At 36.1% G+C, this 25,769-nt stretch overlaps 1 protein-coding gene across 1 annotated transcript in view; it reads left to right on the top strand.

Moving 5' to 3' along the window:
- Positions 1-19,351, top strand: part of LOC145664497 (HUWE1-associated protein modifying stress responses) — a 63,820-nt gene extending 44,469 nt beyond the window's left edge. Inside the window, exons 4-5 of the mRNA XM_081731218.1 lie at positions 2,505-2,653; positions 18,121-19,351. Of these exons, the coding sequence (XP_081587344.1) occupies positions 2,505-2,653; positions 18,121-18,290 (319 nt within the window). The 3' untranslated portion in view covers positions 18,291-19,351. The remainder of the gene's footprint in view (positions 1-2,504; positions 2,654-18,120) is intronic.
- Positions 19,352-25,769: the final 6,418 nt, after the last annotated feature.

The raw sequence follows: 25,769 nt of genomic DNA, 5'->3' as shown, positions 1-25,769 counted from the left end.
TGTAATACACTTTAAAATACATATATAATAAAATAATAATATAAAAGCAAAATATACGTTAAAATACACATAGCACAGTATGTAGGATACAGCAAATTTATATAGAATGAAACTTTTGTTTATAACTAAAAATATCTATATCTGGATGTCCTTGTGACATCTTATTATACAATATACACATTATCCTGACAAGCGATACATTCAGTGCATTAGTCCTTTGCGCTGAGAGATGAAATATGACAGCTCGTCACGTCGCTCTATGTGAGACGTGAATTTTGATTTTTCATAACAAATATTGTGAATCTATTGCACAATGAATTATTTTATGTAAAAAAGATAAAATGAAATGAGTTCTGCTTTCAAGAGATTGTAATGAATATTTGTTTCGAAAACCTTCGTAGTTCTAAAATTTTAGATATATCCTTGTTTCTTTATATGCCAAAAAGCGCACAAATTTATTTTGAATATTTTCGATTTTGTTTATATATTTCTTACAATTAGAAGAACCTCATATTATCGATGCATATTCCACCTTAGACCGTACATAGGCAGTGTATGTTTTGAGGGCATTAGTGTTAGAAAAATCATTTCCTAATCTCATCACAAAGCCAAGGTTCCTAAAGGCCTCACCAACTACTCTGTTGACATGAATATCGAAAGATAGGTTTGACTGCAGAGTGACTTCAAGATCAATAACATTATCCACTCTCTCAATTGGCGTTTGATTAATAGTATACACATTGCGTACACAGTTCATTTTCCTGGTGCATGATACTACTTTGCATTTTCTAATATTTAGTAGCAATTTATTTGATTCACACCATTAGGAAATAGCATTAATGTCACTTTGCAAAGAAATAGCGTCGAATTCCGTGAAGATACTGCGATAGACTTTTAGACCGTCAGTAAACAATTGCCCTTCAGTTCTTGACTGTTTAAGAGTACAAAGGGCTAGTATCTACTTGTGTTGCTCTTGTCAGTTTACTTAATAATATATGAAATACGATATATGGTATTTTAACTCAAAAAAGGTAGTATCCTATTATACAACCTTTTATCAAACAAAGTGTTAGCATCAAGCAGGGAAACTAACATTAATATACAAATATTTAGATCATGTCTTTCCCTCCCCCCCATTTTTAACGTCCAAACGCCGCCACTGCATACCAGAATACTATTTTTAGGAGGAAGCCTGGTCAAAATTAACTAATATTATTCCATGGCGTTCGTGTTGTCTGGCATCTAACTTGCAAAGTTCTGAATCAGTAGCGTTCCTTCTCCATTTACTTTGTTTTTAATTGCGGGTTAGGTTTTGCCCAATTGACCTTTACAAATTGTGTGCCGGACTCTTAATTTTAGTAGGAATAGTTTCATCACTGACTTGTTTATGTTGCTTTTGTTTTGAATAAAACTGATTTCATTAATGTCAGGAGAGTTATTATACATAAATGTTAGAACAAGCCAAAGCTCGTATATTCGGTTTTTGTATCTCCAATATATATCTTCCTTAATATTTTGCTCTTGGTTATAAGTTTCTTCGCAGGTGCAGATGACTTGACAGAATCCATTATTCTGTAAGTTATTCGTAAAGTAACTTTTATAATCAAACAGGTATTTTTCTTCATTCTTATCTGGTTTAGCGACTAGATTTCAAACAAATCTTTACATTGTCTTTGTTATGTACAGGTTGAAAATCCGGTAAAATGTAGCAATTTGCAATTTGTGCCTGGGGGAGGGAAGGGGTAAAGATTTCCATTTCGTAAGGAAATGTATCGTGTAAATTCTTCCTGAGTTTTAATGTCCCCATTTTGTATTAATTTTTTCAGAGCACAAGTACAGAGTCCTTCCCAAAAAAGATCCAGATTTTTGACATTATTCCGTAAAAGGGAAAGGAAACACACGGAGAAATTTATTTTAAATACTGTCTCTTCCAACTGGGTGCTTTTTTTTTTTTTTAATTTTTCTCTTGTTTTTTCTACTCTCTCCGTATAGCGCTTTGTGAAAATACGTATAGTTTACTTTTTTAGTGTTTTTGTTTTAATTATTATAGTTAATTTGTTTTGTAGTTTCTTTCCTGTCCTTTACTTGTTACTGTTGTCAAATGTAAACACCTAAAAAAAAAAGTTTGATGTTTGTCAAGTAGAATCCCTCTCCCCTTTGGCGTGGGAATCAGGGTTCGGATCCCACGTTAACCTGTAGGTCCACTCTCATGTAGCGTCGCTGCTGAAAGGGACACTAAACTCAAAATCAGATCAAAGAATACTCCCGCCCCCGAATAATTCAGTACTTTCGTCAGGTAGTCGGGAAGCGTCTCCAGATATTCTTTGAATGGAAGAAGTTTGATGAATTTAGTATGTCCATTAAACTTCGAGTAGAGATGTTTTATTAATATTGGTTTCGAAATCTAGCTGGTGAAAGTATTTCTTGATTTATCTGTTCTAATGCATCATGTACATTCAATTCGTTTTTCAGATATTATAATGGTGTGTTTAATTTCGTTTCAGGGGTTCACCTCGACCGAGAATGATGGTAGAGCGTTCTCAATTTTGTCACACTGCTCCGAATCAAAGTCAAGATCTTAATCAGTCACATACATTAGATAGCAATCCTGATGACAATTTGCATACTTTCAGGGAAGCTCTTGCCTTGTCTAGTAAGTAGTTTCATCAATATATTTATGTTTGTACAAAATGAATGGAATTTCGTAAAATTTGAAGGAACTTTGCTTTCCCAAATAAAATTAGACCTAAGTATACTAGATTATTTTTAGTTTGTTAAAATTTCGTTCAACAGAAATTTAGACTCAGTGAAACATACGGAGATGCGCGTGAAATTTCACGAATCCGAGGAACTTCAATTTGATCTGATATAGACTTTCCAAGTTGAATGTAGCCAACGTTATTATTTCCACGTGCTCATTATTTTTTCATCTAGAAATTCGCAGTGTACTCAGATGTCGCGATTGCATTATTGCCGTTATACATGTGATTCTGGATTCTCCAGATTTTCCTGAGGCTTAAATCGGGATTTTGCCTGCCAAACCAAAAAGTTTTTTACCATATCATATAGTTCGTCCTGTGAACATACAAACTGTATTTTCATGTGTTCCTTTGCGAGGTGAAATACATGAAGACATTATCATTCAGCTCTTAATTCAGTTTTGATTCAAATACGGCATTCACCTTTATCAGACTACTAGGTATGTGCGCATTTTAACACCCCAAAACGATAAAAATCTTGATTATTTTAACAAGAACTTGCACACAAATCCTTCACTGGATTCTACAATCATCCGCATACAAACAGAAGCAAGGCTTGTCTTACCAGTTGTCAGCGATCCTCGTAAGTTACTCCACGCATGTAACCATGCAGCTTTATGAAGATGAGGGGTGTTCAGAAATGCCTTATCTGAGGGGAAGAAATTATACGAGACGCATGTCAAATAATAATAATAATAATAATAATAATAATAATAATAATAATAATAATAATTATAAAAATCTGCCGTCTGAGAGTGCAGCCAGTCTAGTACTGATACCTTAAATACTTCACTGTCGTTGAAACGCTTCGATGCAAGCCTTTTTTTAGAGAAAAAGAAAGAAATCTCTGGATGCAATGTCGGATGATTGTTGAATTGTCTCAACATCAAGTTGTTGGAATTTTTCTCAGCGCAATTTATTTATTTATTTATTTTTAAGCAACAATAAAACACAAAATAGGTTTCAAAACTTAAATTGAAATAATAAGCGTAATGTGATTGTAGTTACTTTCTTCAATTGTGTTTCTTAGTACACGCATAGATTCAGAAGTGGCTTGAAATTTGTATTTATCAAGAGATAATCGAATCACCAGCACAGAATGCCATTGAAAAAAAAATAATAATAATAAGTTTGCGGATCATGTATCTTGAATTTAGTTTGCTCTCGATCAAAATCGCTGCAACAGTGTTGAAATGTAATTTGTTGTATAAAAACGAAAAGGATTTTGCTTGTGATCGCATCACGGGGAAACGACTCGGCCATTTGAAATGAATTTTTGAAAGTACGTAGTTATCTGGTACCTCGAACTGGGTTTTTATCATGTTACATTGATTAAAATACATGTACATGGGGAAGTTTTATAACTTCTTTCTTCACATTGAAAGCATTGTTGCCTGTTTGTGATCGCATCGTGGGAAACAGTTGAACACTTTGAAATGGACTTTGATCATAGTTAGTATCTACCTTGAGCTGGGGTTTTATTATGTTACTTTGTTTAAAGGAGTTCTTAATGGAAGAAGAGGGATTTAAAAATTTATCCAAAAGTACATTATCTAATAAGCCCATCAAGTTATGAAGATGAAACTCGGTATATAAACTCTTTATTAAAAATAAGGGGACACGTCTCTCCCCGTTTTTCAAAATTATTCTTTTTAAGGGGAAGATAGCATTTTCTGTAATTTCGTTTTTTCGTATTTAAGTTGTTGCCTGTTCTTTCTTTTCACGTTATGGGAAACGGCTGAACAGTTTGAAATGATTTTTTGAACATGGTACCTACCTCAAGCTGGAATTTTATCATGTAACTTTGCTTATAGGGCGTGACCTAAGGGGAAGATTCAAAATTCATGCCAAAAGTAGAATATTTTAAATTACACTTTCATTGACATGCGTATCCTAAGTAAGAGAGGAGATGCAAATACTTTCCATGAATCTAATCCTCCTCGTGCAAAGAACGGGCATTTCAGCTAATCTGTAATAAAAAGTAATGCGACTAAGTTCCTTTTGTTTTTATAGCTGTACTCCATTAGTACAGATAAATAATAAAGTGTCTTTCTCACAAGTGGGGACACGGTAGCACAGTGGTAAAGGGCTTACCTGTGGGACGGGGTACTCCAGTTTCCTCTCACATTCTCATTTTACCAATTCTTCCATTATCATTCTCTTACCTTACTCTTTTTCCCGTAGCCTAAGGACATAATCGTTGAATGTTAAACTGAAAGATTTAATTTCATGTATTTTTAAAAAAAAACTAACGGCAATCAAATCGTGAAACCCTTCAATACTGAGGGGATTATATATATATATATATATAATCTTGCAATCACCTACAAGAAGTCCACTCTGGAAAACTCTGACATCATGATGATATTAATCCTTCTCTACGTAGTCACCGTGTTTAGCGACTCATTTTTGCCAGTGGTTCTTCACTTACCGTAAGCCCGTTTTGTAAAAGTCTGCAGTTTGGCTTTGAAAACACATTTCAGGCATAGAAATGACGTCATCCGTACTGTCAAAATGGCGTCCTCTGAGTGGACACTTCATTTCTGGGAAGAGAAATAAGCCACTTGGTGCTAGGTCCGGTGAGTGTGGGAGGTGGGTCAATATTTCATATCCTAAGGGTTGTATCGAAAAGTAACTGTGAACATGTATAATGAACATGAATAAAAAATGAAGATGCACGGGAAAAAATGTACAATTTGTTACACTACAATACTTGTTGGATACACAGAGAAGAAAAATATACATTTACAGTTCGTATCTGATGAATAAACGAAGCTTTCGTCGAACATCACATAAGCAACTACAGAGTATCGGCAGTGCATTTGTTCGATGCAACAGGCCAATACGTTTTGAATTCAGCCATGTTCCTGGCAGCTTTACTACCCTGTTTGACAGTTTTCTTCAAGTGGTCAATACCGTTCAATAGGTCGGAGCTGAGGACAGTTGGATAGGTTCAGATGTTTTGCAACAAAATCCACTTTGTGTTTAATGTACCAGTTTACCGTAGATTTAGCGTAGTGGGCCGTCGCCAAATCCGGCCAAAACAATGGGGGAACACTGTGCTTTTTATACACAGGGAGCAATCTTTTCATGTATTTCGGCATTAATAGTTCCCTGTGTATAGAAAATACAAGTTTGATCGAGTCATCCACATCTTCATCCTTGACTTTTGTATAATATTGAGGGCCACGAAGTGTTGTAAAGTCCTCCTCCACGTCAGTTTCATCGTCCATCAAAACACATTGTCCTTCCTTGCTCACAATTCGTTCATATAATTTGCGAGCTCGTGATTGTGCTCTTAGTTTGTGATTAGACGACTGTTAGCTATGTTTTTGCTTTCTGTAGGCTTTCAAATTATTTCTAGTTTTAATTCTTTGAACCATTGCGATCGTAGTACCTGCCAAATCTCGAACAGATAATGATGGATTTTGTTTAACCTCACCACCTTCTGGTCCAGTTTTGTGTTACAATGCACCCTTTTTCCGCCCCGATCTCGGCAAATCTGTAAAAGTATAATGTTCACCAAATTTTTCAATAATAGCTTTCACACTTGCTTGATGCACTTTCAGCTGTTTTGCTATCTGATTGTATGTTACTCCTTTTTTTGGAACACCATATGTGTACAATTTTACACTTTCTGTGGAATTCGCCCAATAGCCTCTGCAACTCCTCAGACTGCATTCAACACGCTGCAGCAGCTAAATACAACTTGCAACTGACCCGCAGACTGCGTGGACTCCGCTGCCTAGTTGATAATTAGCTTTTCATACAGTCCTTAATTCCACTGTCATCTGAACTTTTGGTACTATCCTAATATTTGGCTGGTGCTAGGAAAAAAAAATAAATAAAATAAACGGCTGGTTCACTGATTTGAATTCTGAGAGTAATTTAATTCCTATTCTTTATTATGTAGAAGTACCCAACTTTTTGTTATTCAACAAAATTATTTACTTCATTCTTTCTAGAAATGGAAATATAAACTAGTGTCAATTTTGCAATGTGTCAGAAAATGTGGATGGGGCTTTACGATTCCTTTGTGCGATTTTTAAATTTTTTTCTTTTTAAGTTCAATATCTTGCGATTATGCACCGAGGCTAAGAAAAATGGTGATAATGAGGTAGATGATGTGAGGACATCACGAAAGTGGGATCAAATGGGAGAACTCATTGGCGGCAGCTGGGATCGAACTGGGAACCCGCGCCAGTGTTGAGCCACCACGGCCCCACAAGGAAATTCCATAGTTTCCTGAGCTACAATAGAACATGAATACTTAAAATGGCTTTAAATATACGTATAAAATTTGGTGAAACCCACTGGGATTTTTTAAAAATATAATCCTGGGTTTTTAACAACCATGCTCAACAGTACGTGCAGCTGTGTGTAAGCAGGCGTTGTCATAGGTCAGAATTTCAGAGCGTAACATTCCTCTCCACCGATTTTGGATCGCACGTCGCAATTATTCAATATTTGGCAATACACATCTACTGTAATTATTCGTCCTTGTTCGTAGAATTCCAAAAGAATCACACCCTTTTGGTTCCAAAACATGGTTGCCACGATTTTGTGAACTGATGGTGTTTGAATTTCTTCGCTTTAGGAGAGCTAGAGTGCTCCGTTGCATTGACTGCTGCTTCCGACTCCTCAGTGGCGTACGATATCTAGATTTCATCTCTCGTCATTGTGTGAGAAAAGAGATCATCTCCGTCCTCCCCTCAGCGGACTAAAAAATAATGTGCTGCTTTAATTTTTTCCTCTTTGTAAGCGGCTTTCGTCATTTTTGGCATCCAGCCCATAAACATTCTGTGATACTCTAGTTTGTCAATCAGAATTCTCTGGTGATTGCATCATTCTTACTTTGTCGTTAAAGCGTTTCAGCAGATCATCCGTTTGAACACTAGGCCTTCCACTGCGCTCAACATGAACATTTGAACACCCTTCCCGAAATTCTCTGCCCTATTCCGTGACCTTCACTCATTGCTGTCGGTTCGTAAATAATTCCGGTCGATGGATGTCAGTTGCATTCTGTCCTTTGGCGTTCAGAAATCGAGTGACGGAACTGTTTACGTTTGACAGGATTTTGTATTATGGTAACCATTTCACCTTACTGCTATTCGCACGTAATGTAGTTCCATTCGGACGATTTTATCTCTGTTGGAAGCACAGATACTAGGACATGCTCAGCTTCATCGGTTTTGCCAACTTCGCTGTTGGCCTTTCTTTTTCTTTTGACATGCGCCTCGTAACACACTAGGAAAAAATAAAAAAAGGTAAACATCTTGAATTTCTTTGAAACGATGAATGTATACCAGTAAAACTTAGAGCATTTGAAAATGTCTTTAATATTGTTCATATTTTATCACTCTGCGTAACTGATTGTATACTATTGAGAAAGCGGATATCATTATAACGGATTATGACGAGAAAGGAAAATTTCAATGTAAGTATTTTGAGTATAATAGACTTGAAGTTTGCAGGATGCAGTTTCATGACAAAAATAACAGTAAAAGATAAACTTATTAGTTTCAATACGATATTGAGGAAAGATAAGAAAGCGCAATATTGTGGGCAGCGGAGCACAGAAAGAAAGTATAAAAATTGTAAATATATAGAAGCGTAAACCATGAGTGGGTCCAGATGTCAGGGTTAATGGATAAAGAAAGTGACGGGATTAGAATTAATTCACAATCCTACCACTAAAATATATATATATATATATATATATATATATATATATATATATATATATATATATATATATATATATATATATATATATATATATATATATTTAAAAAAAAAGTATGAGAGTAATAAACGCGAAGCTATCAGTAGATTTAGGCGCAAAACAGCAAAACATACTGGGAGGATATAGGAATATCAGTCCAGATTGAATTGGAACTGTTCAGCCAAAAAATATTTGATCTTGGGAGCGTGTTAGTTCATTTTTTTCTTTTTTTTTGAATATACGTGTAAAATGTACAAAAGCGTATTGTATTTTTATATGTATATTTTGAATATGCACCTTATCAAACTGCTGGAAGATCTTGTCTTAACATTTTTCTGACTCGATTTATTCCATATGTAGATGACGTAATCGAAGTTGATCACTATGGCTTCAGACGTAAAAGATTTATGTCAAACGATATTAGAGAGATATGACTGTGTAGTTCAGCAGAAATCCTTAGATTTTTTTTATGATAGGAGAGAGAGAGAGAGAATGAGTGAGCGAGTGAGTTTCAAACAAAGTAGGATGAACCAATGTCTCGGAGGAATTCGAAATCTTCGGAAGATCGTAAGTTGCGAGTTGTATAATTAGTAAGATATTTTGTCACCATTACTTTGTAATTTACTTTAGAACATGATACTCGTATTGTGAATATTACGCACTGAACCAGCTACTGTGTATAGAAAGGATAAGGATGTAGACCTCATTGACGATCTAAGATCAGCGTAAGGAAACGATGATGTTCTTGTGTTAAAGTATAAACTAATCCTTTTGTAATGTGCATACGACGAGGAACATTACTACAAACTAGTGTTGTAAAAGAACGTTTTTTTTTTTCTGTGAAGTTTTTTTCAATAAAAAACATTGTTCTTTTTCATGTTTTTTTCAAATGTCTGTTTTTTTTTGTGACAACTATTATTTATTGATTTATGTTGCAGATTATTGAAATAATCAACAGAACTTGAGTCGAAGCCCTCGTAACTTACAAATCGTTTGTTTCTTTGTACCTATACGAGCAAAATTGTGTGATTATTCCTTTCGGACCCAGGTCATTTTGGCGTTTTCCTACATTTTCAGTTAGTGACTTATTGCTCAAAAACCATTCATTCGATTGATATGGTTAAAACCTTGTCTTTTAGAAAATGGATGTGGCTATTGTTTGGTGTAAATTTTATTGCACTGATGCCAAAGGTGGGAAATTGTTGAGGTAAATGTAGGGGTGAAAATTTACCAAAAAAAAAAAAAAAAAAAAAATCCCTAACCGAATTTCATTTTTTTGGTATCTAGTACCACTGGTGCTATATGAGTTCAAGACACCTAAAAAAAAAATTCTTTGGTGTGTTGACAAGGTACAGTGAAATCCTGAAGTCGCTGGCTTCCATTCAAACAGGGAAAGAAAAAGTTCTCTGTCATCATACACATGAAATTTTGACACTTTTTACGCCTCAGAAGCTAAAATCAACAGATATGTCGGGGCTATAGCTTCTCTAATTATCCTATTGAAACTTTTTGTGGTGCGTTGTGTAGGGCAAAGAGGAAGCTTTGAGGTAGTGGTACGTTTGTTTCAATGTAGCCAGCAAGAGGGTAATAATAGAGGGGAAAAGGGAAATTTTCCGAATTTATCACCTAAAATCGGGAATTAATTGTTTTGGCTGAAAACACTGCCATCAAACAAACGAAAACTATCTGAAAATAAACCTTAGTACTCCAAGAATATATCCTACAAGTATCATGGCGATATCTAACAAAGTAAGCACGAAATTTTTAAAAAATATCTCATTCTACCTCAGAAATTCACCATTTTCTTACCATTTCCAAAACATGGTTTATTATAAACCTCAGCTGTACTTTTCCTAATTATTCTAGTGAAACTTTTTATGGTGCGCTATGTAGGCTAAAGACGAAGCTTTTAGACACTGGTACGTTTGTTCGAGTGTAGCCAACAAGAGGGAAATAATATAAACCAAAAAGGGAATTTTTTCCAAAATTTGCCCCTAAAACTTGGAATTAAAATTTTCTGTAGCTGGCAACACTGCTATCAGACACACACACACACACACACAAACCATCTTAAAATAAGCTTTGGTATCCCTCTAATATATCCTACAAGTATTGTGACAATATCTAATAAAGTAAGCATGTCAATAAAAAATCTCATTCTACCTTAAAAAAAATCACAATAATCTTTCCAATTAGAGAACAAGGTCTACTGTAAACCTCAACTGTACTTCCCCTAATTATCCTATTGAAACTTTCTATAGTGCGTTGTGTAGGACAAAGACGAGACTTCCAGATACTGGTACGTTTGTTCCGATGTAACCAACAAGTAGGAAATAAGAGATAAAAAACAGATAATTTTCCCAAAATTTCCCCCTAAAATCTGGAATTAAAATTTTCTGTAGCTGGCAGCACTGCTACCAGACAGACACAAAATATCTTAAATTAAACATTGGTACACCACTAATATATCGTACAAGTATTATGGCGGTATTTAAGGAACAAAGCTTCTAATTACCAAAAATATATTACGGTAAACATAAAAGGAAAAAACTAGAAAAATCAAGGGTTAGAACCTAAATACGAATTTTTTGTGCGCCTCCTAATTACCCCATTGTAACGATCTGTACTTGCGTTTGTTAAGTAAGGACAAATGTTCGATTGGCGTAAGTTGACTTGCACTCGGACGTATAGATACGGATTTATAAACAAAAATCTTGAATTTTTTGCCCAAATGTAGGGAAGTTTTAATTTCCCTAATTGGCAACACTACGTGCAGGCCCGTCCAATTGATGTCAACAGTTAGGTATCTATCCGAGGTATCTATCTGGAAAGTCTTAAGGAGGTCTTTCTACAACGAAGGAAGCTACAGGGAAAAAAGAAGTAAAGGAAATTCGAAATTAGAAAATTCTCGAATTTTTGACGGGTGAACTTTGAGAAGGAAATTCGACACCAGAAGAAAAAGAAATTAATATGATAAACTATGGTCCAACCATATTTGGCAAGCATAATATCCAGATATCTTAATTAATGTCCACACAGGAGCGGAAGTGACACACCCGTGTGTGCCACTTTGGCCACCTAGTGTACATTTGATTACATTTTTTTTTTTTTTTTTTACTACTAACCCGTGTCGTTATTGTTCTTATAGTCTCGACTAATAATAATATCGTTGTTGTAAACAATAACTTTATAAGGAAAATTTTCTCTCCTTTTTACATCTTAGTTCCAACACTGTTGGTGAGAAATGCAGGGTGTTTCAAAATGAATATTGGAGTTTTAAGTCTTTGCACATGCGTGCGTACAAAACTGTTTGAGTTACTCTTTCATTTGATATAATATTTATAATTGTAAGCTAATTGTAATAGATACTACAAAGTTTCAAAACGCTAATATTAATTTTGAAACACCCTTCATTACTTCAAATTGAGTCATCCTATATTCATGTCTTGTATATACATATACAAGAATTGCCATTATTATCAACTACTAACTTTCATCTTCATACATACGGCAGGCCCTAGGCAATTTGTCGCCCCGTGCAATGGCCGCCTCCCCCCTTCTCCAGAAAGAACAAATCTTAAAAGTCATGATTTTAAGTATGCTACTCCAGCATGAACAACGAAGGGGAGGGTAAGTGTAGTCGCATTCAGAAAGGCTTAAATACTTACTAAAAATGCAATCCCGATGTGTCTCTTTTTCTTTCTTTAAATATTAATCTATTACGTTAGTGAAAGATAAAGCAAACACACCTGCAGAAGGAAGATGGTCTTTATTATTATTATTATTATTATTATTATTATTATTATTATTATTATTATTATTATTATTATTATTATTATTATTATTATTATTATTATTATAGAATTTAATTTCGAGCTTCAATCTCAATGTATCGGTTTGCAATTCCAGTGTAACTAGTTCTTTTATCTTTATTTCTTGATTTTTCTTCTACATCTGTTAATATATATATATATATATATATAACGTTTCTATCTTCAATGATAAGGAACTTGTTTCTGGCAAAACAAGACTAGTTGTCATATCAAAACTGTGATAACTTACTAAATGGAACAGATATTCACTACTATTCGAGAATTGAATTCTTGCATTTGAAAACAATCAAGCAATTTGTGCTCGGATTTATTTGACCATGTGCTTTAGCATTGTCCATGTAACCTTAAACTAATGCAACCTAAACAAATTATGAATGTAGTACTCAAATAGGTCAGCTTAGTAAATGTAACTACTATCATCTTGAAGGCTGTTTCCAACAACAAATACTGTATTTAATTTAAATAATATACTTATAACTAGAGACCGGATGTTAGGCAAAATACCTATTCTTTAATGCTAAAGATATGATCAAAAATAACAAAGTTTATATAGGGGGTTATAGTTTCGATTTAAGCCAACTTTATTTTGCCTATTTCGCCCCTCACTGCCTAAATAATTGCTTTAGTGCCTAATCTTGCGTATTCTATGCATTTTCTTTGAAATAAGATTTAATTGGGAAATATATATAATTTATATACTGTAAATAGCCAAGCACATGGTACATTACAATCTCTCTCTCTCTCTCTCTATATATATATATATATATATATATATCTATATATATAAAAGAGAACGTACAAATCCTTTGTTAGCTCATCACGCTAATACGGCTGAACCAATTTCTTTCATTTTTGGGGGGTTATTAAGATTTGGACCCTAGATGGTTTTTATCATATCACTTTAATTTTCAATTACCAGTGTCTTGAGATAATTGACCATTCAAGTGTCCATAACGTACAAATCCTTTGTTAGCTCATCATAGCTAAATCTAACCGTATTTATATGCAACCCACATGACCGTGTCACTCGGCGGGTTAACATAAATGACAGGCGATATAATGTTAACATTTACTTCAATCTTCTATGGTTTTTATCATATCACTTGAAAGCGAAAAAGTAAAAATTATCTAAGTAACAAAGTTTATTGCGTTCCGGGGTGACCCCAGCGAAGCGGGGTGAACGCTGCCAGTATATATATATATATAAATATCTATCATTTCCTCCTCCTTCTTCTTATTATTTACGTGTTTTTTCTAGTCAGGTTTCCCCATTTTGATCCTCTTTGTGGTTGATTATTTTTAAGATAACACATGTAACTCTGTAGTTGAGCTTTTGTTGAAGAAAAAAAAAAACTGTCAAAGGAAGTTATGTCTACTAATATATTCCATTAATTTTAGTACAGGAGGTTTCTCATGTATTGGACTTGTTTTGTCGGTTCCTTGCAGTCATTAACCAACCCTGAGGAAATTAAGAATAAAATTTTCCGGCTCTAGAGACTTCTTCGTGAGACTTTTCAGTTAACTGGAGAAGGCGGCTACATTGTTTAAAGAGCTGAGTAAAATTCGTAGTAGTACTAGGTTGTTCAGTACGTTTTGACGTTCGAACAAAACATACTAGTGTATGGGGGTGACATACCTGTGATTATTAGATGTACTCTCCCTGAACTGCAATACACTTGTTCTAGTGCTCTTCCAATTTATGGATGCCCTCCCTGAAATGCGACTCCGGAAGACTGTCGAAATACGCGTCCACGGCTGCTATGACCAGCATTCGATGCAAATCGTTTCCCACGCAGGAATTTTTTGAAACGTGAGAACAGCCAGAAATTTGAGGGAGCTAAATCCGGCGAATAGGATAGGTGTTACATCAATTCGTACTTTAATCCACTGATTTTGGCGATGGGTTTTCTGAGCTGTGTAATAGGGTACGTTGTCGGGATGGTAAAGGATTTTCTTCTGTAAACCAGGACTTCTCACGACGTTTGACATCCAGCTGGTTCTAAAGGTTAAAGTTATAATAGGTTAATAATATGAGTTAATTGTTTTACCTGTTTGCAGATAATCCACGAACAAAACCCCTTTTGCATCCCAAAACAATGATGACAAGACCCTTTTGGCCCATTTCTGGACCCTCACTCGCTTCGGAGTCGAAGTACCGGGCTCACACCACTCCTTAGCCTCTGATTTTGATGAGCGATCATGGTAATAGACCTATGTCTGATCCATTGTGATGAAACGACGTACAAAATATTTTATCCTTTCGAAAACGCTTTAAATATTGCTGGGAAAGGCGCATTCGCATGTGCTTTTGTTCCATTGTTAGCGAATGCGGCATACATTTGCACAGTTTTTTAAAACCCAAAACCTCAGCCAAAATATGGCTCACACTGCCTAATGAGATGTCTAGGGCTTCTATATATCTCGGTAACTCGACGATCTTTCAAAACCATATCCTGTATTTTTGCTACCATCTCTGGTGTTGATACACTTTTTAGACGTCGGGCACATACATCGTCTTCAAGACTTGTCCGACCACATTTAAATTAAGCAATCCATCTTTCTACTGTTCTCAGTTACGGTGAAGAGTCTTTATACACGTTTACTAATCGTTTATGGACTTGTTTTGGAGCTACACCTTCCAAAATTAGGAATTTTATCATTGCAGGATGTTCAATTTTGTTCATTGTATATATATATATATATATATATATATATATTTGGTCTAGGAATTAATTCGTGCGGTTGGTACGCACACATTGAAACTGTAGTACAAACACAAAATACATAAATACCTTAAGAAAAATATTGTCCATCGCTAGCCACCACTTTCGCCCATCTGTCAGGCAATGTACGGATTCTGTGGCGAAAGAAGTCCTCATCCTTGGAAGCGATCCAGTCAGAGACCCATGTTTCGATATCTTCTGAAGAAGTAAACCGCTGTCCAATCAAATCGTTGTTCATGCAATCGAACAAGTAGTAGTCCGAAGGAGCAACGTCTGGTGAATACGGCGGGTGGGGTAAAACTTCCCATCCGACATTTTCTAAACAGGTTTTGACCGGTTTTGCGACATGTGGGCGAGCGTTATCATGTTGAACAATAAGTTTATCATGTCTGTTCTCCCATTCTGGTCGTGTTCTGGCCAGAGCTTGCTTCAAACGCATTAATTGTCGTCGATAACGTTCTCCATTCATAGTTTCACCCGGTTGCAGCAGCTCATAGTACACCACACCTTTCATATCCCACCATATATACAGCATAACCTTTGCACAGTGAATATCTCGTTTTGGTTGTGATGGACCTGGTTCACCTGGTTTCACCCAGGCCTTTTTTCGTTTAGGGTTCTCGTAATGGATCCACTTCTCATCACCCGTAATAATTCGATGCAGAAACCCCTTTCTGCTCTGTCGTTGAAGCAGCAGTTCGCAAATGGTTTTTCGTCTTTCAACGTCTCTGTCTTTCAATTCATGTGGAACCCAATGTGACATCTTTTGAATCATTCCCATGGCTTTCAAGCGTTTGGAGACTGTTGTTTGATCAACGCCTAATGCTGCTGCAAGTTGTTCCTGCGTTTGACACGAATCCTGCTCGAGCAATGCTGTCAATTCTTCGTCTTGAAATTTTTTTGGCTGTCCAGCTCGCTCTTGGTCTGCCAAGCCGAAATCACCACTTCTAAACCGTGCAAACCACTTCTGACACGTTCGCTCAGCTAGAGCATGGTCACCATTCACTTCCACCAAAATACGATGACTTTCAGTCGCACTTTTCTGCATGTTAAAGTAATGCAGCAGGACACCCCGCAAAAACACTTTATCAGGCACAAATTGCGCCATGTTCACTTAACTACAAACTGGTGGTGTTGACGCTTTAATCCACTGCCCTATACTACGAACTATACGCGATGACAGGGGTTTGCAACACGTGTGGATACACGGAACTGTGGGACGCTCCGTTCGTTGCGCCATCTCTTGTCCACCCGCACGAATTAATTCCTAGACCAAATATATATATATATATATAATATATTACTGTTACACACCCACTTTGCCAGCTGTTACGATACGAATGAGCTGGCGGATCTGTATGAAACTTCACGCAAGTTTATCGCAAAGTCGTGCCATCTGCAGGAACATACAACGACGAACCTACTAGCACCATCTCGTATCGCACGCCAAAATTTATTGAACAACCTGATATAACACAACTCCGGAACTTAATAGGTTGAAAATATTATGCCATTGGTAAGCGCATCATATTATAGATGGAAGAAATTTCGCCATAGAAAAGCGCACACTCTGAGCAAAGCACAGCTGTTATGCATCAGTATTTTTATTCCCCCCCCCAAAAAAAATAATTGTGCTTTGCTCAAAGATTTCTTTAATATATTGAATTACCAAAGCAAACATGAAGGTAGTTACAGGATTGACTCTGGTGCTGAAAACAAATTTCGGTTCGAGGTATATACCTCTCCATCTGTCAGTCTAAAAGTCCATAGATTTCTTTAGAAGGTATATAGAGTATCGTATAGTAAGTATGGTCAGCATCAATGATTTGCTATGCACAGTTCAGTGTGTTTTTAGAACAGTCTTAAATAATACCTTGAATCTCTGTTTCCGTGGTGTACTTCCACGTTTTTATGCTTTCCGTTAAGTGAAGTGCTACTCAATTAACTTCTTAGTATCAAAAACTAAATAATAATAATAATAATAATAATAATATAAAGCTCTTATCACAGTATGTTTTACGACAAATGTAGAGATATAATAAGTGAGCTCCGTTTCAGTGTGTGAAACTATGATAGATTTCCATTACTCAAATTTGAAGTAGTACAGAGGTAGAGCGTTCACCACTGGTGCTTGGGGTCCCGGATTCGATCCCAGCTCCCGCCAAGTGAACTTTGTGGTTGAGAAACACCGTGCGCGTGGGTTTCCTCGGGGTTCTCCCGTTTCCTCCCACTTTCTTCATTTTACCATTTCATTCATTACTCATCATCACCGTCTCCTTTAGCCTAGCCGGCATAACCGTGGGATGTAAAACTCAAATATTTCATACCGTTTTTGCTCTACGGAAATCATTATTGAAACTGAGACTAGTAGTACATTACAACCACTGTCGGTTTTTGTAATGTTGCAAGTTGTCTATTCTCTTGACACCTTGTAACGATTGCAGAAAAGCGCTTATCGCTATATATTACCATTTTTGTTCTACGGCGACAAATGTTGAAACAGGAAATCGTTAATTTGAACCATGTCCAGCTTGAATATAGGGTTAATGGAAAAGACAGAACCTATTTTTGGGAAGCTGAATCAATTATAAAAAACCGCGTCTTGATATGTCTTCCCGTTTTTGCTCTGTGGAAATCAGTATTGAAACCGGAAGAAATATCAGATTTGAACCACTTCCTGTTTTAGAGTGAACGGAGGAGATGAAACCTATCGTTAGAACTGAATCGATTGCAAAAAATCGAATCTCAATATCTCTTACCGTTTTTGCTCTGATACCTGTCGACAGACGGACGGACGAATAAAACCGTTCTGCAAGACTTCCGATAGTTACGCATAGCATTGTTTGGAAGTCTGAAAAGGTTGAGCCAGTTGTTTGTTGATTCATTGATATTTCTAAATTGTATTATCTATTCGTATGTTATTACTTTAGACCTACCCTGTTGTAGGATGATATTCAGCAACCGTCCAGATTATTTTAACCTTTTCCATAAACTTAACATTATTATGAGCAACAATTGTCTTTGTTATATATACAATATTATAGAGGTATGTTACTATTTCGTTATTTTATTTTTTTCAGATCCATCAGTGGGCATTGCTCGTCGCAGGTCAAGCCCCCACCATGTGTCGGAATTAAGTGCTTTCATTAGTAATGAGATTGCCCGTCATTGTAAGCGCCCAGCTTCTTCAAGCCCGACTCACGATGTGAACATGGACTCCCCAACGCATAAACGTAGTCGCCTTATGTGAAGCAATCCAGGGGCCAGGGAGGGAGGGCTCACAGTGCAGTGACATCTAATAAAGCAAAAATAAATTGTTCTGTTGGGATGGTTAATTTAAAACAAGGGTGCAATGGGGGAAGTGAAAAATTACTATTGCACCAATGTTGCCTTGTGTCGCCAATCATAGCCTTCAGTCCTTATATACCTTTGTCTTCTCACAAATGTTCGTTCCGTCTGATCCTGTGGAATGAATCTACATAACATCAGTGAAAGCAATGAAAATGTCCTTGGATGTACGAGCCTGTAAATTAAACTGATAATTTTTTAAAGTATAAAAATGCAAAGAACCTTCTTCTTCCCTTGGGTGTATGTGCATACATGTGTGAGTATGTGTGTGTGCGAATGAATGTATATTTGACCATCGTAATAGAAGAACCAGTTTTGGAAGTTTTATGGAGTGGAATGCAGTGTTAACTACGCTGTATTTTTTTGGAGGAAGAGTGATCTTGTTGGATTAAGTTTTCAAAAAGAAAGAAGAAAAATGTGCCAGTTTTCTAATTTTTTTAAACCTCTCAGGATTATATAAACGTGGCAGTTTGTGTAGTAAACTGAAATAAGAAAACAGTCATGCTGTTGATTTTTCCAGTGGTAAAAATAAAAACAAACAAATTGTGATATAAATTATTCGTAATTTTTTCCTGTATAGGAATTATTGAGTTAATGATTTGTCTATGTTGTGAACATGGACGCCGACGCTCAAGACTATACATGTATTAGTTTTTTCTTTTCTTTTCAAAATAATTTGTACATATAGTTTTGTTTGTGCATATTATGTACGACAATCTAGATTCCTGTATATTTATAAGAAATACAATAGTAATAATTTAAGGAACAAAGCAACAATTGGGTATGTTGCATTTGACAGAATGTATTTCAGTTCTGCTTATCATGTAAACCAAGTTTTGTTGCATATTGTAGCGAAATTAAACTTATTGGAAATGGTTAGAAAAATTTTTGAATTGGAGTAGCAAAAAATGAACAGGAAGTGTTTGTATTATAAATAAACTTTCAATAAATAATGAAACAGTATTAGTTTCTCTCAGCTATTTTTATGCTTTTCCCGTCTACTTTATAAAAGTAATGAAAATTCTGAACGAGTTTGAATAGTGTCTGAGTCTGATATGTAGAGTTCATGTTGTAGGCAACGAGTATCTCTAAATTAAGGTGTCATTTTAACAGGAAAACTTTCATTCGCGCATTTTCATTCTTGTAGCGTTGGCGTTAAGAACCCTGGATTGTTACACGAACATATCGCGTTATTAGTAGGAAAACTTATTACGAATTTGAGGAACGTTTTACGAAAATAATTGCTTATCTGCAAGAAATGTCTATCGAGAACATACGAGCTTTGACAGGGATTCTGTAAACTGGAATGTCAGACAACATAATTATGGTAAGAGAAACAGTGATTCAGTGGTAGCTAACTTCTGGTACCAAAGCTCCTCAATTTGATTCGGAGGCTATGTGAGTTTATATGGATAGCATCGTGTCCATGTGTTTTCTCGAAGTTCTTTTGTCTCCCATGTTTCATTCATAATCATTCACTTTTGCACTAATCATAGTCGTCTTAAACTAAAGAACATAATTATAGGATGGTGTACTAAATGATTCATTTCCAACATGTGAAACAAGTTGTCAAGGAAGATCGTTAAAAAACGCACAGATTTCAAAGCCAAAGTCTAGAAACTCTGAGGATGTCAGTAAGTTTTCCTTTATGTAGTGCAAACTGGCTTTCTGCAAGATAACTTTTGAATAATAACCTTTCTTCCAAATTCTAAATTTCAAGATCACCAGCCCCTTATTTATTTGATGCTGTAGGAAAATTACTACGAGACCTCATGATTTAATGTCTGTGAAACCAAATCTGCGAGAGAATACAGATCTAAGTATCGATGTACAAAACCGGAAGTGCTCATTGCTAACAAGTGTCTTGGCATTGGGTTTGTAGGCAGACGTGATCTGGGACAACCAAAAATGCAGGTCAACAGACAACGAAAACGTGAGTGTGATTACATTGTAACTCACATTACTTTGTTAGATTCTCATGTGATTCATCACTCGTCAGATAAATAAATCTCCATTGTAGACCTTCCAAAACTTAAAGAAGTCTTCCATAGTTGTGATTAAAAAAGACTTGATTAGCCGACATTCATGGTCAAGCAGTCTAAATCGTATGCTGTGAATGCGAGCACTCTTATCACGGGATGAGCCTGTTCCATCGGTTCAGTGGCTAGCACGTGGTCCCAGGTTCGGTTCCCGGTGGTACCGAACATTTGAACGCATTACGATAGTTCGAATTCCACCTTAAACTGTAGGTCCACGTCTCATATAGCCTCGATACTGAAAAGTGTAATTCGCAGAGTGAACACTTCATTTCATTTGCCTATTTACGTTTTAATTAACGTGTGTTTACGTATCAATATGTAAATTAAGCTGTATTTACCTATCAAAATGCTAACGCATTTTGGTTGTACGTTTATCATCATTGGAGTTACTTTCGTATTGTAATTTTGAATTGCTGTGTCACATATGATTGATATCTGAATGTATTCAAATTGTGTTGAATTTATATTATGTAACTTATTCGCGTACCAGGAAGTAGTAGAGCTAGTATACATAAATAAATCTTTGACAGTGGTAAAATACATATGAATTTATTTAATGTAAGATTTCAGTTAATATTGGTATTTCTTCAGCTGAAGAAATTGTCTCGAGAGAAGTACTGCGGAACAGTTCTTTGTTTTACTTTGTTTTGGAGAAGCACTGCAAAGTTTGCACACGGGCTGTTTTCGTGAATCATTTCTATAATTAAGATTTTTTTTTGGAAGGAAAGAAGAAATAAGTTTGATCACGTTTTAGTAGATAGAAGAAGGCAATCTAGCATAATTGATGTCCGGTCGTTTAGAAGGGCTGATTGTGACAGCAGCGATAATACGAGAGGGATTATCGTTGGATAAAGGTAATATTCAATGTCCGAAAACGGAGATATTTAATTTAAAGAAATTAAAAGCGAGCCAGGTAAGAGAGGAATACCAGATTGAAGTTTCGAATAGATTCTCGGTTTTAGAAGATACGGAGTGCACTAGTATTGAGGATACTTGGATTGAAATTAGAGATAGCATTAAAAGTTCAGCAAAAGAAAAATTGGGACACGCGGAAATACGTAGGAACAAACCATGGTTCGACCAGGAATACATTAAACTAGCAGAGAAAAGAAAACAGGCAAAATTAGGCTGGCTACAAAATCCGAATGAAATAACTACACAGAATTTCGCAGATATCAGGCGGGAAACTTGCAAAACTTTTAGAACAAAGAAACGCGATTTTCTGAAAACTAAAATTAAGGAAATTGAAGATGATAGTAAAAATAAAAATACTCGGGACATGTATAAGGGGATCAGCGAATTTAAGAAAGGCTATCAACCTCGTGCTTATATGTTAAAGAAAGCTGACGGAACAGTTCTCACTGATGCGAATAGAATCTTAAATAGATGGAAAGATTTCTTTGACGATTTGCTTAACACGCAGCCAAAAACTAATGTGTGTGTGGAGAAAAGGAGATACACACAGCAGAACCGTATATTCCAGAACCCAACCGAATAGAAGTAGAAACCGCTATAAAGAAATTAAAGAAACCCAAATCTCCGGGTGTAGATGAAATTCCGGCTGAGTTAATTTTAGCTGGAGGCGAAAAATTGTGGAACAAAATATACAAACTCATTCTCCTTATGTGGAACAAGGAAGAATTGCCACAAGAGTGGAAAGAATCAATCATTGTTCCAATTCACAAGAAAGTCGACAAAACTGACTATAATAATTATCGAGGCATTTCTCTTCTGTCAACATCCTGTAAAATGCTTTCAAATATTCTATTAGCAAGATTGACCCCATACGCAGATGAAATTATTGGAGATTATTAGTGCGGATTTAGACGAAATCGATCAAGTATCGACCAAATATTTACCATTCGCCAAATACTCGAAAAAAAAAAAAAAAAAAGTGGGAATACAATACCCCGATACATTAACTATTTATTGATTTTAGAAAGGCTTATGACTCGGTTAGGAGAGAAACATTATACAACGTTCTTACAAAACATGGAATACCGAGAAAGCTAATTAGATTAATTAAGATGTTTAAATGAATCCCAAAGTTAAGTCCGGGTAGGAAAATTTTTGTCCACGGGCTTTTACGTCGAAACTGGCCTGAAACAAGGAGATGCATTGTCGCCATTATTATTTAACTTTGTGCTGGAATACGCTATAAGGAAAATCAAAGATAGCAACCAGGGCCTAGAGTTGAACGGTATTCACCAGGTTATGGCATATGCTGATAATGTAAATTTAATGGGGGATGATAGAAGAACAATAGAAATAAATGCAGACGTCTTATTAAACGCTTGCAGGGACACGGGTTTAGAAGTAAATGCAGAGAAAACTAAATACATGGAAGTGCGTCGGGACCGTAATAGAGCAAATTATGGATGCGTTAAAATATTAAATAATACTTTTGATAAAGTGGATACTTTCAAATATTTAGCATCGATATTAACAGACGAAAATCATATTCACGAAGAAATTAAATGTCGACTAAAAGCAGGGAATTCGTGTTACTATTCGGTTCAAAATCTTGTTGTCGCGAATTCTGTCGAGGAATTTGAAGCTTAAAATATATAAAACGATAATTATGTCTGTTGTTCTGTATGGTTTCGAAACATGGTTGCTTACTCTGAGGGAAGAACATAGACTGAAAGTATTTGAGAACAAGATCCTGAGACGAATATTCGGACCCAAGAGGAACGGGAATGGGGAATGGCGGAAACTTCATAACGAGGAACTACATAATTTATTAGGTTTACCCAACATTGTTAGGGTCGTCACGTCTAGGAGGCTTTGGTGGGCAGGTCATGTAGCTAGAATGGAAGAAAGTAGAAATGCTTTCAATGTCTTCTGGAAAGCCAATCGGAAAACGACCATTAGGAAGACCTAGGTGCAGATGGGAGGACAATATTAAGATGGATCTCGCAGAAATAGGAATACAAAGTAGAAACTGGATCCAATTGGCTGAGGATAGAGGTCAGTGGAGAGCTTTTGTGAACGCGGCAGTGAACCTCCGGGTTCCATAGACCATAGAGTGAGTGAGTTAGTTATTTAGTAATATTTGGTTTATACATACAGAAGGAGAGAACACTTTGAGGGTTATACAGCTGTGTGTTAGAGACAGCAAGTCGCGAGGATCTATTGTTCAAAATGCTGCGTCTTTATATCTCACATTAGCTCTAAAAGCCTAAGAAGGGAAAAATGCATTTGCAACTTTTGAAACAATTTCTCACCTTTTTCTGGCTTGGCTTGTAACCGTTGTTGGAAGCTAGTGCAGCTAGCATTTTTCCTGTCTCTTTTACCAGTTTCAAATTATTCTTTTGTTTTAGTGACAGCCAACAACAAAATTATTAGTCATATGTAACATAATTATACGTGGAAAACCACCGATAACTTTATTCTAACAATTAACGCGTTTCTCATCGTCCAAATCTCCTCATTTAGTTTTAAATAGAGGTACATCATCATACATTGTGTATGAGAGGGGAAGGTTCCCGGCACGAATGGTCGATCAGTTGTTTCTGCTTGCCTGACAGGGAACAGGAGATTGTTTTGTAAATATTTGTTTTTTGTGAGTTGTCATTTTTTTTTTTGTCATCCACATATATTTTCCTTGACATCTTAACTAAGCATTAAAAAGTAGTTTCCTATGTTATTATAATTTGTAAACTTTTATTTTATAAATTATTATGTATACTGCTGGTTGTATTCGGGGGAAGATACGGGAATGTCAAATGTCCGGCTTCGTCTCTTGCTTGGCTGATGGCAGCAACAGTTTCGGGCTTTTGTCATATCCTTTCTGAGGATTGATGAAAGGAATTCCTTTCTTTTCATTTAATTTAATAGGTTTTCCATTTGATATCATTTGTTATACACGTGTATGCAAAGCCTGGAGTATACATATTACTTTGCCATACCTCAGTACTGTCCTTCGTCCTCGCCAAGAGAGTAATTTGCAATTTTTCCGAATGTAATCGGTGTATCAACAAAGGTTAGTAGTTCTTCAGACCTACCACATCAAGTGGGAAATATAGAACGAGGCATTCGGAAAACCGACATACTCAGGGCGAACCTAGACTTTTGTGGTTTGGAGGGCTGCAAGAAAATCATCCGTGGTGAGTTTTTTCTGGACATTTTGGTTTTGCAGTGTGCTGCTGATTGATGTAAAGCACCATGGGCAGTAGTCAATGGTGCGCAATATTCCGCGCGGTGTTGCCGGATTGCGGAACCCCCTTTCCCTTCTCGCTCTCCCTCTAGTTGAGATTATGACACATACATTGGCAACATTGTTCACAATGTAAATGTACTATTCCAGCAAACTCAAGAATTTTGACTGTGCATCCTAGAAGTGTATATATAGTAACTAAATTACTTACCTGTTAACTTTTCCAGTGGAAATGCCAAACACCCATCTTCAACACTACTTTCACTATCATCTATGTGAATTAATATTTCGTCATTATCTGAATCTGTGTCTTGTAAATTTATTATTATGGGTTCCCAAAACTGTAAACACAAAAAATAATTCTTCGAGCTTGACTTCGTATCGCTTTATAATAATAATAATAATTGCTGTTTCATGGCAAATATTACTATGTCGGAAACTAATTTACAGTTATCGGGAAACACTGTGCATACCTGTCCTTCATGTTTAAAAACGTTTCCAACAAGAAAAGGATTAAATATTCACAACACGCGTAAACATGCTGAACTAGAAATTCGTAGTGTTTGTGAAGCAGAGGAATTTGCGGCAGAAGTGGGAAAGTTAAAATCTAATCTTTTCATTTTGAAAAGAATTCCCCGAGGAGCTCGATATGCTGTTGCGAAGAAGTTAGCTTCTATCATCGCAGATTGTGTAAACCAAAATGACACCTCTGCCTGGAAAAAAATATTAAGTTTCCCTTATTATGGACTCCATATACCAACTGAAAGAAAGAACAAATCTCTCACAAACCTCGTGAAAGAAAACCTAAATTTGTCTTCTCCACCAACAAATCGCTTCAAAAAGAAGAAAAAATCAGAGCTTGACACAAAAGGTGCAATTCGATTGTTAAGTTCAGAAGACACATTGGCCCCAGTGAACGAGGAGACATAAGCTTCTCACCAATAAACATCCCATGCCATCTAGGGAACTCTCGTTTCCAGATCCTCCTTCGGAAAGTGACCCTGTATTAACGGTGGATGCTAAGATGGTTTCGAGAGCTATCTACAGTTTTCCCAGTGGTTCAGCTCCAGGCATTGATGGCTTATCTCCACAACATTTAAAGGATCTGTTATCCAAATCGGCAGGGGAAGCAGCTGAAATATTATTGGATAACCTAACGAGGTTAATTAATCTTATTTTGTGT

This window comes from Thermobia domestica, chromosome 11, assembly GCF_964235325.1.
Source record: "Thermobia domestica chromosome 11, izTheDome1.hap1.1, whole genome shotgun sequence".
Taxonomy (NCBI): Eukaryota; Metazoa; Arthropoda; class Insecta; order Zygentoma; family Lepismatidae; genus Thermobia; species Thermobia domestica.
Note: the sequence above shows the minus strand (reverse complement) of the source record. Positions and strands in the feature narration are given on the sequence as shown.